Source organism: Pelodiscus sinensis, chromosome 31, assembly GCF_052426305.1.
Source record: "Pelodiscus sinensis isolate ZL-2025 chromosome 31, ASM5242630v1, whole genome shotgun sequence".
Classification (NCBI taxonomy): Eukaryota; Metazoa; Chordata; order Testudines; family Trionychidae; genus Pelodiscus; species Pelodiscus sinensis.
In genome coordinates this window covers 12,341,880-12,356,723 of record NC_143082.1, presented here as the reverse complement: position 1 = coordinate 12,356,723, position 14,844 = coordinate 12,341,880, and the positions used below count along the sequence as shown (strand labels likewise).

The following is a 14,844-nucleotide window of genomic DNA, read 5'->3' as shown; positions in this document are numbered from 1 at the left end:
AAGAACTGGTTTCAGCCCAACCACTTCTTTTCATATGGGCCAATATCGGCCATTTTCGGGGACCATTTTCTAATCTCCTTCATGATCAAGTAGGGACTTAAGAGGTGAAAAGCCCCAGGAATCCCTGAGCAATCAGGCCCTTGTAGCCTCCCCCCCCACTTCACTCTTTGCCATAGGGAGTTAGGGACAGTGGAAACACACCTGGTTATTTTTACCCCTTTTTAATCAGACTCATGTAGTCAGTCATTGGCCCCAGGTGAATTCTTGGCCCCGGTGAGTTGTTGTGGCAGAGAGTTCCACAGGCCAATCACACACTTTGTTGCCTTTTGTCCCTAGGTCACGAGAGAAAGTAAACAAAGGTTCCCGACAGCCCTTCTCTGCTATCATTTTCAGTCCGTGTCCTCTTGGCCAGGCTAGCACTAAACAGACCCAAACCTTTTCTTTTGCAGGCCTCTAGGGTGGCTCTCTCCTTTCCCGGACCTTTCCCAAAGCTGCTGGAGCCTTCAGGAGACAGGACCCCAAACACGCCCCTAAAATTACCAGCCTGGTTGATCAGGAATTGGAGCTGAGCCTGCACCTGTTCCAGCTCTAGGGCGCCCCCCGGTGGCCATTTCAGGGTCTTTCTCTTTAGGCCTAAGCTCTGGCTGCTGACAAAGACGCAGGCCACTAGGATGTCACATCATCTCCCCGCAACCTCCAGTTCCTTGCTGGGTCCTCAGCAATTCCCCCAGCCAGCAGGGGGCATCAGCTACATCTTCACCCTCAGGGCTGGTGCAAAGGGGGCCCTGCCCAAAGATGAACTGGAGCACAGGAGTCTGCTCCAGTCCTGCCTGCATCCCAGCCGGGCATGTTCTCCAGACACCCAACACTTCTGGGCCTAGGATGCAGACAGCTGTGGGAGGCCAGGCTGGTAGGGCAAGCAGCCAGACCCTGTCCTTAGCGAGAACAGGGGCCCACTTGGGCTGAGCTAGGCCTGCTTTGCTCCACTTGAACCCACTCAGTGCAATAGCACCACTTAGCCAAGCTCACTCCAGGAGCAGACCATGCTGCTAGATGGCACACGAGCTGGGCAAGTCCTCTTGCACCTACACACAGGGCTCTAAGTGCCAAGCTGGAGGAACCCTGGCTCCCGCTGGATACCCATGCACAGCCCATGGGAGACACGCTCCCTGCACGTGCCAACAGCTAAGGGACAGGACCGGTTGCCCAGCTTGTGCGGTTTCTGCAGCGTTGATTATTTAGCAACCAACAGCCCTGACAAGGCCTCCCCAAGTCGTCCCGCAACAGCCACACTCCGCAATACACCCTCCACCCCCCAGTCTGCCACAGATGGGCCTTTGGGCCCCCCTGCCAGCCCAAAGGGTTCATTTCATGCTGTGAGGCCCATCCACCAATTGCCATGATCCCAGGCAGGGCCAGCCCCTGGCATGCATTGAGCCCCCCAACAGGATGCAGCAGAGTTCTGTCCTACAGTAACTGCATGCCTCAGTTTCCCTGAGCACTGTACTAATCCCTAGCTCAGGGCTACTCAACACACAGCCCACGGGCTGCCTGTGGCCCACAGCCTGCTTATGGCCCACAATACAATTTGGCTACGTCTAGATTGGCATGATTTTCCACAAATGCTTTTAACGGAAAAGTTTTTCCGTTCAAAGCATTTGCGGGAAAGAGCGTCTAGATTGGCACGGACACTTTTCTGCAAAAGCACTTTTTGTGGAAAAGCTTCCGTGCCAATCTAGACGTGGTTTTGCGCAAGAAAGCCCCAATCACCATCAGGGCTTTTTTGCACAAAATACCGCGTTGTCTACACTGGCCCTCTTCCGCAAAGCATTTGCACAAGAGGGCTTTTGCCCAAACGGGAGCAGCGTAGCATTTCCGCAAGAACACACAATCTTACATGAGCTCGTCAGTGTTCTTGCGGAAATTCAGGCAGCCAGTGTAGACAGCTGGCAAGTTTTTCCACAAAAGCAGCTGCTTTTGCAGAAAAACTTGCCAGCTAGACGCAGCCATCGGGTTTATACAGGGCCCACAGCGGGGATCCTTTGAACATGGCTCCACTGGGAACACACTCCACAATGGCAAATCAATATAATGGTCTTCTGTCGATATGCATTTTAGTAAATTCCTGGACTGTCATGGCTCATTAAAAGTGGTCATATGGGTGGAAATCGGGTTAATATCGCATTTTAATATCAGAACTGACATAAATGGGGCCTGCATGTTGTGTAGTCTTGCCTGGCAGTGTGAAAGCTATTTGAATATATTTGCATGTATAAACAACCACTCTTAGGTTGCTGCGTGTGTTGTATCATTGTGGCCCCCAGGGATTCCAAAGTTGAGTAGCCCTGTCCTAGATAGTGATGGGAATTTCAAGAGTGACTTCCACGGAGGGAGACTGCCCCAGCCTCCCTCCCCCCCCCCCAAAGGCTAATGCCCTCTGTGACTTGAACCAGAGGGGGTACCAGGTGATACCTTTTGCCAGGGAAGCAGGACAAAGGCTGGAGGAGCAGCCTGGGACCAGGACCTGGGAGCAAGTCAGCGGCAGATGGCTTGGGAGGCAGGAGGGCCACAGCCCTGGCTCCAGGCCTCCTCTCCCCCCTCCACGGCCCAAGACGGATGGTACCGGCTGCTTCTGGTTCCTGTGCTGACAAGTCTGTTCTATGGTGTGTCCTTGTGGACTAATATTTTCTGTTCTATCTGCTGAGTTGCATCTAACTGTGGCTAGGGGTGCAGGCTCCTCTGCCCCACACTTTGGGGACACAGCCAGTGAGCTATGGAGAGACTCCTGCCACCCCGGAGAGCATCTAACCCTCCGCTTCTTCCTCCCACAGTAACACTGTCTTGCCACAAGCTCCCAGCAAGTGGAAGAATCTGGTGCCCCTTCTCTCCCCCCACAGACTCGCACGCACCCACTAGATGTAAAGTCATTTATTGAGGCAATGTCTCAAGATGCACATTTCCAGCAGCTCTGCCTTACATAGGCTTGGGGGGTGGTCTCGGGGCAGCGCCCTAGAGGAGACAGAAAGAAGAGCGTTAGGGGATGTTCAGCTGATAGAGGCTCAGCGATCTGACCTATCAGCCTGGCAAATCTCTGATGGTGGCCAAAACCAGAGGCTCCAGAGGAAAGTGGAGGAATCCCGCAGACGTGAGATCACTGGCCTCCCATGCAAGAGCTCAGAGAGCAGCTAAAACAAGCTGTTTAACCTCCCTTCCAGGCCACGTCGCTGTGATATGGCTGATACCCACAGGACCAATCCCGTGGTCCGACTGACCCACCCGCTTCGGAGCAGGACTCTCCTCCCCATACAGTCAACAGCGTCCCAAGCGGCTGGGACTTCTCTGAAGATAATCGCTGGCCCCAGGTGTAAGCCGGTTCCAGCTCCTAGCTCTGTGCTGCAAGGTCTTGCTGGGCAGCTCTGATTAGGCTGGTACCTGACATTGCCAGGCAGACCAGTGGGTGGAAAGACCGTCATGGGCGTGAAGGAAGTGTGGGGAAAGCCGGGGGGCGGATGTTGGCAGGAGTCGGGGTATAGAGGGGCTCGTGCAGTGATACGTACAGCAGGCCTGAACCTGGGCGGAGGGGTACGGTCCTTCCGGGCCTCCCGGGAACGGTTCCTCACCACCTTGCTGTGGATGGCGCAGCTGACGCAGTAGTGCAGCTTCACATACAGCTTGGGCAGCACATACGCTGGGGAGAGACGTACATTGAGCTGGTTTACACGCCGGCTGAATTCAGCTGTCCCTGCTTCCTCCCCAGCATAACAAGGATGAGACCACTTAACCCAACTAGATGGACGACTAGGACCCACAGTACTGCTTTGGATGCAGCTGCCAAAAGGCAGAATATCTCATTTGTATCATAGAAAACTAGAAGGTCCCCTGCCCTCACGGCAGGACCAAACACCATCTAGAGTCCCCATCTAGACCATTCCCAATGGATGCCTAACCTGTTTTTAAATATCTCCAAGGATGGAGACTCCACAACCTCCTTAGACAATTTATTCTAGTGTTAAACAACCCTGACAGTGAGGAAGTTTCTCCTCATATTCAACCTAAACCTTCCCTGCTGCAATTAAAGCACATTGCTTATGGTCCTACTATAGAGGATAAGGAGAACAATTTTTCTCTCTCCTCCTTTTGACACCCTTTTAGGTACTTAACAGTTATTATCATGTCCCCTCTCTGTTTTCTTTTCCAAACTAAACAAACCTAATTCTTTTAGTCTTCCCTCGTAGCTCACGTTTTCTAGACCTTTCATCATTTTTCTTGCTCTTTTTGGGTCCTCTCAAATTTCCCATCTTACTTGAAATGTGGAACCCAGAGCTGGACACAATACTCGAACTGAGGCCTAATCAGTGCAGAGTGGAAGAACGACTTCTCGCATCTTACTACAACACTCATGTTTGTTTTTTGGAAGTGTCACAATGTTGACTTATTTAGTTTGTGATCTTCCATGATCCCTAAATCCCTTTCTGCAGTACTCTTTCCTGGACAGTCACCTGACATTGCATACACGTGAAATGGATTATTCCTTCGTAGGTGGAGTATTTCACATTTCTCCTTATTAAACTCCATCCTATTTATCTTGGACTATTTCTCCAGTTTGTCCAGATCATTTTGAGGCCTGCAGGCAGCATTAGCAATGGCACAAAATTAGCCAGCTGCTGGGAGGTACTCCAGTCTGGTGGGAGGTAGGGATGTCACTAAACAAGCACACATCTAGGCTTATCAGTTAATCTTGTTGACTACATACACTCTGCCCCTCCGCTGCCTCTGTGTCAGAGGTAGAAAGTGGAGCGAGGGGGTATGGGGAGAAGAGTAGGAGCTGGTGCTGGGAGGAGCTGGCTTAAAATCCAGCTCCCCACTAGCACCAGATCTGCCTCTTCCTCCACAGGCAGCAGGGAAGAGGGTGAGGGGGGCAGGGGAGGCTGCTCTGGCATCCCATGGAGCAGCCTCTGTCCATGGGGAGCTCGGACCCCTCAAGGACTGGGGCTACTACTAGCCATGTTACTGCCACTGTATTAGGAGGTGGCAGCACAGGGTGGCAGGGGGCTCCCTGGGAGTGGGAATGGAGCACACTGGCTGCTGGCTCTGGCAACTATCGAATAGTCATGTAACTGCTAAAATGTCATGAGGTTACACGACTAATCAATTACATGCTAACATCCCTAGTGGGAGGCAGATGACAAGTTAGGTGCATCTTCACTGCCATGTTATGCATGACTGAGCTAAGAGGCACAACCCTCTTCCGCCTGCTACCTACGGTACTCAACTAGCTGCAATCCCTGCAGTGTGCGAATCCTGCACAGTCTATTTACCCAAAATGCCTCTGGGAGGCACAGCACTGCTATTGTCCCCACTGTACAGACTGGGAAACTGAGGGTGTCCCTGGTGCCCTAAGAACTGGCTCGTACAGGGTAAGGCTAGTAAGACAGTCAGTGCCTGAACGGACAACTGCAAGTGGCTCGCATCGCAGCCCCCCTGCAGGCTATCACCATGACAACACTCAGCCCCCCATAGAGCCTCACAATCGAAGACGCTGGCTTCGGAGATGTCGCGCACGGCGGCAGCCTCCACAATGTTGCGGATGACGAACTTCTTGATGGCCTTGTCCTTGGGGACGCAGCGGGCACAGTTGGTGCAGCGGATGGGCTGGACGTGCCCCCGGCCCTTCTTGGCGCGCCCGTTGTTCCGTCTCTTCTTGGTCTGGCAGGAGGGAAGGAGCCAGGGGCTGGGTGAACGTTGCTGCCGGGGCCGAGGGAGGCTGCAGGGCCTGGATTATGCACCAGCCCTCCCCCATCCCCATACCTGGCCCCCCTGCAGAGCCCTCCCCCCACATCCCATACATGGCCCCCCCATCCCCATTTGTACCCCCCGTCCCCCAGGGAAGCGCCCCCCATCCCCATACCTGGCCCCCCCCCTCCCCATCTGTTCCCCCCCCAGGAGGAGCCACCTCCCCATCCGCATACCTGGGCCCCCCTGAGGAGCCCTCCCCCCACATCCCATATGTGGCCCCCCTCCCCATTAGTACCCCCGTCCCCCAGGGAAGCGCCCCCCCATACCTGCCCCCCCCCCCATGTGTCCCCCCTCCCCAGGGGGCGCCACCTCCCCGTCCCTAAACCTGGCCCCCCTGCAGAGCCCTGCCCCCCCTCCCCATGTGTGTCCCCCCACCTCCCAGGGGAGCCTCCCCCATACCTGCCCCCCGTCCTCATTTGTGCCCCCCCTCCCCAGGAGAACCCTCCCCCCACCCCCATACCTGCCCCCCCGGGGAGTGTCTCTCTCCCCTCCCCCCCCCGGCCCGGCGGCCGCGCGCCGCTCACCATCTTGGAACCGAAGAGGCGAAAGAGGATCCGGCTGCCGAACGCGTCCCTTATATAGTTCTCCGTCCGCCCCGGAAGTGCCTCCGCCAGGCGAGCGGGAGCGTGAGGTGGACACGACCCCGCCCGGTCCCGCCGCCCTTCCGCTTCTCTCCCCTCCGCGCCGCTGCGGGAGCGGAGGAAGCCGGTTCCCGGGTCTCTGGGATTCAGCGGGATGGACTATTTTTTTTTATAGCTGAGCGGAGGGATCTCACGTTACGTACCAGACGTCACCAGCATGCACAGCGACGGCGGCTAGGCGCGGGCCGCACGCAGGCACCTGGCGCGGTGCATGCCGGAACCTGTAGTCCTCGCTGCCCAGAGGCCCCATTGCATGCTGGAACACGTAGTTCGCGTGGGACCGCATGGCCCCGCAGGAGGCAGCAGGGGCGAGACTGCGCTGCGCTGTGGCTGTGTGTAGACCCAGGAGGCCGGGCTCCCAGCCCCCCCGTGCTCTGCCCACTAGCCCCCATTTCTCTCCAATAGCTAGGAGTAGAACCCAGGAGTCCTGGATCCCTGGCTTCTTCTTGCACCCCCATTCTACTCTCTCCCTCCCCATCCACCCCAGCATGCTCCTGAGATCAGACTGGGTCAAGCAAAGGTCCATCCAGCCCAGCATCCTGTCTTCAGACAGTGGCCAATACCAGGTGCCCCAGAAGGAACAAACAAAACAGGCAAACATCAAGTGACCCCTCCCTGGCCCCCACTTCCAGCCTGTAACAGAGGCCAGAGACACCTTTCCTACAGTCCTTGCTACTAGCCCTTAATGGATCTGGCCTCCGTGAATTCATCGCACTCTTTTTTTGAACCTTGTTAAAGTCCTGGTCTCCCCAACATCCTCTACATAAGAACCTAAGAACTCTGGCAAGGCGTTCTACAGGTTGACTGTGCTCTGCAAAGAAACACTTTTTAGTTTGCTTTAAACCCGCTACCTCTTAAATTCACTTGGTGACTCAAGCCCATCTCAGCTGAAGAAGTGGGTTTTACCCATGAAAGCTCATCAAACTATAGATATATTTGTTTCCAGTCTCTATGGTGCCACTGGACTACTTGTTTTCCTAAATCACTTTTCCTTATTCACTTTCTCCATACCTGTTGTGACTTTATAGACCTCTATCATATCCCCAGGTCTCTTCTTTTCTAAATGGAAAAATCCCAGGCTTTTTAATCGCACATGGCAGCTGTTCCAATTCTAGAATAGAACCTAGAAATCCTAACTCCCCAGCAGGGCTGGTTTTAGGGGTGGGTGAGCTAGGCAGTTGCCCAGGGCCACCATTTTCAAGGGACTGCCGACAGAGCCCGATGGAAGCCCACCCGGGACATGCGACAATTAAAGGGGCCAGGACCGCATTTCAGCCTCCCCCCGCCCCAGCAGTCATCCGGGACCGCCAATTGGTTAGGACTAGCCCTGTTCCCCAGCTTTCTAATTACCCCCTCCTTCACTGTGTTGGCCATTGAAATACAAAGAAACAAACAAGTTCATGCCTCAGACCTCTGAAATTACCATTTTACTGCAGCCACAAAAGCTGGAGGAAAAACATACAGCTTCCAGCACCCACATCGAGTGAAGTCCTCTGCAGCCGAACCTGACTAGGGTTGCCAGATGGTTTCAGAAAAAATACCAAACAAAAACCACGCCAGGAAAAAGTTTGAGCAAAAAAACCCACCATGGCCCCTTTAAAAACTGCGTGAGGCTTTTTGGTTCTAAAGCTGCCAGCAGCCGCCCGCCATCTCTCCTCCCTGTGCCAGGCTGAACAGCTCCCGTGGAACCCGGTAAGCACTAGGGTTGTTAGGCTGCCTCCGTATTGAGCTGGACAGCCCGGGATTTTCACCTCCTGGCCGGGAAAAAAAAATAAAAAAAAATCAGAAAGTACCAGACATATTAGGTGTCCGGTATTTTCTGAATTTTTTTTTTTTACTGGACAGGAGGTGAAAATAAGAGACTCTCCGGTTCAATACCAGACACCTAGCAACCCGACGAACCTTGGGTACAGAGACGCAGAACAACAGGCCCTCGCTTATACAACCGGCACACGTGACGGTGAAAGCAAAGCCTCCGTGTGGAAGACTCCCTTGGCAGCGGCCTCTGACATTCAGATGCCCTAGCTGAGTCTAAAATCCCCTCCACCCTTTGCAGCTATCATTCCATCTCTGCCAGTCAGAACAATCCGAGCCGCACACAGGTTATGCATTGTCTTTGAAAAAGCTCAATGTGAAACTCAGGGCACAGGCTGGTCCCTCACCTGGGACTCTTGCTCAAAAAGGTCAGAGATCCTAATCTGGTCAGGACGGCTGCTCTGACTCCTCTCCTGGTAGCTAAACAGGCCTCACCCCTTTCTTCCTTCTCATCACAGCCACTCAAAAGCTTCCTCCAGCTGCAATAAGAGCCCAAACCCTCAACTGCGTGAAGTCCCTTGTGCACACCCCCCACATTCGAGGCCATACGCAAAAGCAAGCCTGAAAGTTACCCTGAGGGCAACCTTTAAAAAAAGAAATCCCCTTCAAGCCGAGTAGCAATTCCCATGAAGAGTAAAACACGACAACTTCCCCACTTGTGATGAAAGAGGGCGGCAGCTTGAATACGGTTGCCTGCATGCCAGCCAACAAAGCAGGACGCTGGGGCTACGTCTGGACTGCAAGCCTTCTTCTAAAGATACTTTCGAAAAAGAGCATCTAGACTACAACCAGTACTTTCGAAAAAGCAAGCCGCTGTTTTGAAAGAGAGCACCCAGGCAGTCTGGATGCTCCCTTTCGAAAAAGCGCCGTTTGCATTACGTAGCGCCTTGTTTCGAAAGTGCTTTCGAAAAAAGGCGTTCTTCCTCGTAAAACGAGGTTTTCCATGGTCAAAAAAACTGCCGATTTACTTTCGAAAGAACGCGGCAGCAGTCTAGACGCAGGGGAAGTTTAAAAAAAAAGCCACTTTTTAAAAAAAAAACCCTGTAGTCTAGACACACCTGGGACCACTGTTCACTGCGCTGGCCAGGGCTGCCCCATTGTTTCCTAATGCTGCCCACCCCCGTCTCTCTCGTCTTACAGAAGGATTGTAATTCTGTTTGTACCGCGCCTTGCACAAACCGGGGGCACTCGGTGCGTGACCGGGCCCTCCAGTGATAAAATCAGAAGGATGGCCAGGCACAGCGACTGCACAGATACTGCCCTGCTGGCGAGAGGATAAAGAATTTGTGATTTGGGTGGCTGGAGAGCTGTGGCGTGACGGGTAAAGTCCTTCTCTGCACTTCTAGCACACCAGCAGCGGACGGCACGGGGCGTAACCTAGGCTGACGAATAGGGCCGGGGAGCAGAAATCAGAAAACCTGCGTTCTCAGACAGCTGCTGTTTGGTGCTGCCGGAGCCTCCGTTTTGCCTGCTCTCTGTGGACTCTAAGCCCTGTGGACCTGCAGCTACAAGCGCAGAATTAACCTCCTAGACAGGGGCATTTTCAGCTGCGGCTCTGAACCACCTCTCAAGCTGCCTGGGAAGCAGCGAGTCTCTTTTTACAGATGAAGCAACTAGCACCGAGAGGGAAAATTACCTGCCCCGATCTCACACATGCAGAGCAGGGAATGAAACAGGCTCCATGTCTCTCAAGCAACAGCCTCCCCCTGCCCCAGCACGGAGCTTCAAAAACCAAGTCGGCTCCCTGGGACGGGCTCCTGCGCTGAAAATGGTAGTGGAGGCAGTTGGGCTCCACCCTGAGCCTAAATCAGACGCTACAGGAGGGTCTCAGCCTGAGCCCCAGTGTCTACACGGCAATATTTCAGCCCCGGAGCCAGCTGCAGCCAGACTACAGGTCTATTGCACCTAGACAAGGGCCAGGCCAGCATTTGAGCCAGACAGACCTTGCAGAGATGGAGCCAAATTCCGAAGCGGGAGGAGGTCACTGGCGTTCCCTTCACGTCAATGGAGGTGCACACATCTGGAGTGTAGAAGGCTGAATGGGTCCAAGGGACAGCACAGAACCCAGCTCAAAGGAGAGCGCTCGGGCCAGGCGAGAACCGACCAGGTTCCCACCTGCCTCTGGCTCAGCCTGGCTGCACAGTGAGATGATCTGGCCTGGCCTCCGTTCCGAGCTGCCCTGGGAATGGAGACCAGTCCTGCCGGGGTGGAACGGGGCAGGGAGGGATCCGGTGCCCACTTGTTGGCTCAGCAACCCGCACAGCTGAAAAGGATGGGGGAGGAGGGGGTCCTACCCCCAACTATCCAGGCCCGATGAACAGGTGTCCATACAGAGAGCCGCCTTCCAGCAATCTGAGCAGAGGCTGAAGTTGGATGGGGCCGTGGTGACCAAGTTTCCTTTGCCCTAGAGAGGGCCCGGCAGGGTGGGGTTAGGCTGAGCAGTGAAGAAATTAGGTCCCGTTCTCATTTACTCTCAGGCCCCTCTCAGCTGCTCTGACAGTGTCGCGGGGTCTTAACATGGGCAGAAATGCCCTCCTGAGAATTGCCTGAAAGGACCTCCAGCTTGGGTAGAGGTGTGTCAGGGCTCTGGAGCTGCCCCTGCTCCCAGAGTAGGGCAGTGATGCTTGGAGGATGCAGTTACAGCTATTCTCCAATGCCCAGAGGCCACAAGGATCAGTGGGAAGTAGAGCCGCCTCGAGGCTGCTCTATGTGCGAGTTAGGATTCTGCAGGACCCCACAATACAGGGAGTCAAAAGTGAGTTCAAGCCCTCTGCTCTAGGCAGGACAAATCCCAACTAAATCAACCCGGCCAGGGCTTTCTCAAGCTGAGACAAACACCTCTAGGGATGGAGACTCCACTACTTCCCTAGGTAACCCATTCCAGTGCTTCCCACTCGCCTAGGGAAATCGTTTCTCCTAATATCCAACCTGGACCTCTCCCACCACAACTTGAGACCATTGCTCCTTGTTCTGCATCCCTCACTACTGAGAACAGCCTCTCTCCAGCCTCTCTGGAACCCCCCTTCAGGAAGTTGAAGGCTGTTATCAAATCCCCCCTCACTCTTCGCTTCTGCAGACTAAACAGACCCAAGTCCCTCAGCCTCTCCTCATAAGTCATATGCTCCAGCCCCCTAATCATTTTGGTTGCCCTCTGCTGGACCCTCTCCAATGTGTCCACATCCTTTTTGTAGCGGGGGGGCCCAGAACTGGACACAATATTCCAGATGTGGCCTCACTAGAGCCGAATAAAGGGGAATAATGACATCTCTGGATCTGCTGGCAATGCTCCTCTTAATGCAACCTAATATGCCATTAGCCTTCTTGGCTACAAGGGCACACTGTTGACTCATATCCAGCTTCTCATCCACTGTAACCCCCAGGTCCTTTTCTGCAGAACTACTACTAAACTGGTTGGTCCCCAGCCTGTAACAATGCTTGGGATTCTTCCGTCCCAAGTGCAGGACTCTGCACTCGTCCTTGTTGAACCTCATTAGATTTCTTGTGGCCCAATCCTCCAATTTGTCTAAGTCACTCTGGACCCTATCCCTGCCCTCCAGCGTATCTACCTCTCCCCCTAGCTTAGTATCGTCCGCAAACTTGCTGAGGGTGCAATCCATCCCCCTCCTCCAGGTCATTAATAAAGATATTGAACAAAACCGGTCCTAGAACCGAACCTTGGGGCACTCCGCTAGAAACCAACCGCCATCCTGACATCGAGCCGTTGATCACTACCCGCTGGGCCCGGCCTTCTAGCCATCTTTCTATCCATCTTACAGACCATTTATCCAATCCACATTCCCTTCTCTCTCCCCTTCAGGAATGAAATAACTGAGAATCAGCCAAACAAGACACTGTGAAAAAAGCAGCAAGAAGAGCCCTTTGCTTTTCAACTTGTTAACCATTCTGTTCAGATGTGCATACACCTGCGCATGGTTCCCTCCTCCCCCATCCACGTCAGACCCTGCCCAACAGAACCAGAGCAGAATAAAATTATTCTCAAACAGCTCCGCCTACTGGTCAGTTTCCCAGTGTAGACAAAATCCTAAGAGTGGATTTAAACATTTTCCATGGCAGGGTTTTTGCAGGGAAATCTGCTGTTTTGCAGCTGAAACATTTGCAAAGCTGTATCATTCGGATGGGAAGGCTTTTTGCGGTCAGTCGCTTCCCAAGAGAGACCCCTGAATGTCTCAATCCAAGGATAGGGGTTTCAAAACAATTCAGTTTAGCGGGAGGGGAGGGGGAAGAAGATTTTTGGAAGATTTTTGAAAGATTTTGGTTTCGTTCTAATACAGAAAAAAAAAACATTTTCAACCCCCTGGAAGATCTCAGAAGCTGGAATCGCCATTGCCCGGCCAGCTCCAGTCTTTACAGTCTTGTAAGACGCTGCACGGGGCACTCTGCAAAGCTGGCTTTGGTTTCCAGCTCTGCCAGTTTTGAGCACATCAGAGACTCTCTGCGCCTCAGTATACCTGTTACAGGGCTACCACTTCCCACCCTCAAAAACACAGTGCAATCTAGCCTCCCAGCCTCTTGTGATGGAGGGGTGATCTTTGGCCAGATCGTACTCCAGAAGAGATGAAGTTTGAGCAAGAAGAGACCTGGGACATTAAATTACTCGTTTATTTATAACAGACCTTCAGCCAGTACAGTACAAAACTTAACAGTAGTATATCTCCATTACACAAATATTTACTTACAATATATTACAGATACAAAAAGCTTTTGCGGTAAGAGTTTTGTTGTTGTTGAAAAGCGAGTCTAACCTCACAAAAAAAGGGGGAAAAACCCAAAGACAACAGCAAATCCAGTAACGATATACAAATGAAAACTCGTTAGAAAGGAAGGAGGAGTCGGAGGAGCTGGAAGAGGGTTGGGGTATTGCACATATTTTTTGTTCTTCATACATCTGATTAAAAATATATCTATATATATATTTACACAAATAAAGCGACCTGGAGGTTTACAAAATTCCTACATTTGTTTTAGACTCTTTTTACGGGTACAAGAAAAAAAAAAGAGGTGGGGAAAAAAAAGTTTGTAAGTTTCCAAAACTTCCCTTTCCCTTTCTTATCCCCTCCCTTCAACCACTGTGTTGATTTTACCTTTTTTGAAAAAAGGGAAAGGGACTTGTGGGGCTTCTTCATATTTAGCGGATCCTTGCTCCTCATTCACAGTCTATTGGGGAGAACAGTCAAAACGGGCTTAGCTGCGTTTCGTACCAAATCGACAATAGGTTAGTGCAACGGTTATGGTCAGAAAGTGACTATAAAACTGATGCTTTCATGGAGCTCCGTGGCCGTGCCCAGGAAGCTAAGCAGATGTGACCTGGACAGAGGACTTTTTGCTCCCGTTAGCCCTGTAGGAGCCAGCTGAAAGGTGACTATGCCTCGCCAGGCGCATTAAGAGTCAGCAGCTCCGTTCCACGGGTGCATTTGAGAGTCTGGGAGGTAGAACTAAGCCAGCTGGGATTTCAGACAGAGGGGGAGATGGTTGGTGGCACAGAAGCTGCCTTTGGAACCCAAAAGGCAGAGTTTTCTGAAGTGAATCTGAGAGAAAATGCTGCAGTAAGAGTCAGGTTTACATGTCTGCTTTTCAGACCACAATCGTGCTTTACAAATCCCCAGCAGACCCGGGCACTGGCTTTCCACAACGGAATTTACTAACTGACAGTAAGAAAATAAGACCCACAGCTCACCCTAAGCTTCGTTTCTAGTTCCGGTCAGAAAGGACAGCTTTACAGGACATTTAGTTCCTTCTGTCTCTGCCTGCTCGGCTGCAGACAGGCGGCAGGAAAAGTGCATTGTTTCTGCATGAGAACTGACAGTTTTGGGCTCTGTTGGAGATTTCTCAAAAATTGCACATCATCAATCCATTTTGCCTTTTATTGCTACCTTGTGGAAAACCAGCAGTTTCTTGCTCATGTAACAAGTGCTACCCATAACATCCCAGAAGCCTTAAAGGCATGTCAAAGTCCTGTGTAAGTTACTGCCAGGAGCCTGCCTGGTTTTCGTGTTCACAGCGTACCTAGCTAGAGATTTCTGTAGTCAGATCATACAGCCAGAGAAATTATTTTTGATTGTATTTATAAAAAGGGATTGCACCACCAGATTCTGGTATTCTGAGGACTGGACCAGCGTTGAAAAAACTGTCTAGGCAGTAATTTTGAAAAGGGTGCATCTCTCAAATCACTAGGCCTAGAACCAAATGCTCTGAAGCAAAGGAATCACGTCGTTCTGATCAACATCTTGCTGCTCACTTCAGCTCTGTCCAAAACGGCTGCTAGCCCCAAAACCACTAGAGTTTAAAACTCCAGGGGAGGTATAAAGTAACAGGATCACATCAGGCTCCTAAATGTATAGATCGGCTCCTGAAATTGGCCCCTACAGCTCTCGCTTTGGACAGCTGTCGTGGGTGCCTTCCAATTCAAAGACAGGAATTTAAAAAAAAAAAAAAAAGACACATACTTAGACCGCTTATTTTAGAAGCTTAAGGATTGGGCTTTTCAAACATGTGTGAGGAAATTAAGCATCCCCAAGGAGAGTCAATGAGAACTGGGTGCCTTTTGAAAAACCCCACCCCAAATGGGGAAGTA

At 52.2% G+C, this 14,844-nt stretch overlaps 1 protein-coding gene across 1 annotated transcript; it reads right to left on the bottom strand.

The window, feature by feature from the left end:
* Window positions 1–2,913: 2,913 nt before the first annotated feature.
* RPS26 (ribosomal protein S26) lies at window positions 2,914–6,471 on the bottom strand. Its single transcript, XM_075901917.2, has 4 exons — window positions 6,321–6,471; window positions 5,529–5,706; window positions 3,558–3,688; window positions 2,914–3,009 (listed from the first exon to the last, which is right to left on the bottom strand). The coding sequence occupies exons 1-4, from the start codon at window positions 6,321–6,323 to the stop codon at window positions 2,974–2,976; spliced, it is 348 nt and encodes a 115-aa protein (XP_075758032.1). The 5' UTR covers window positions 6,324–6,471; the 3' UTR covers window positions 2,914–2,973.
* Between the last annotated feature and the right edge of the window lie 8,373 nt (window positions 6,472–14,844).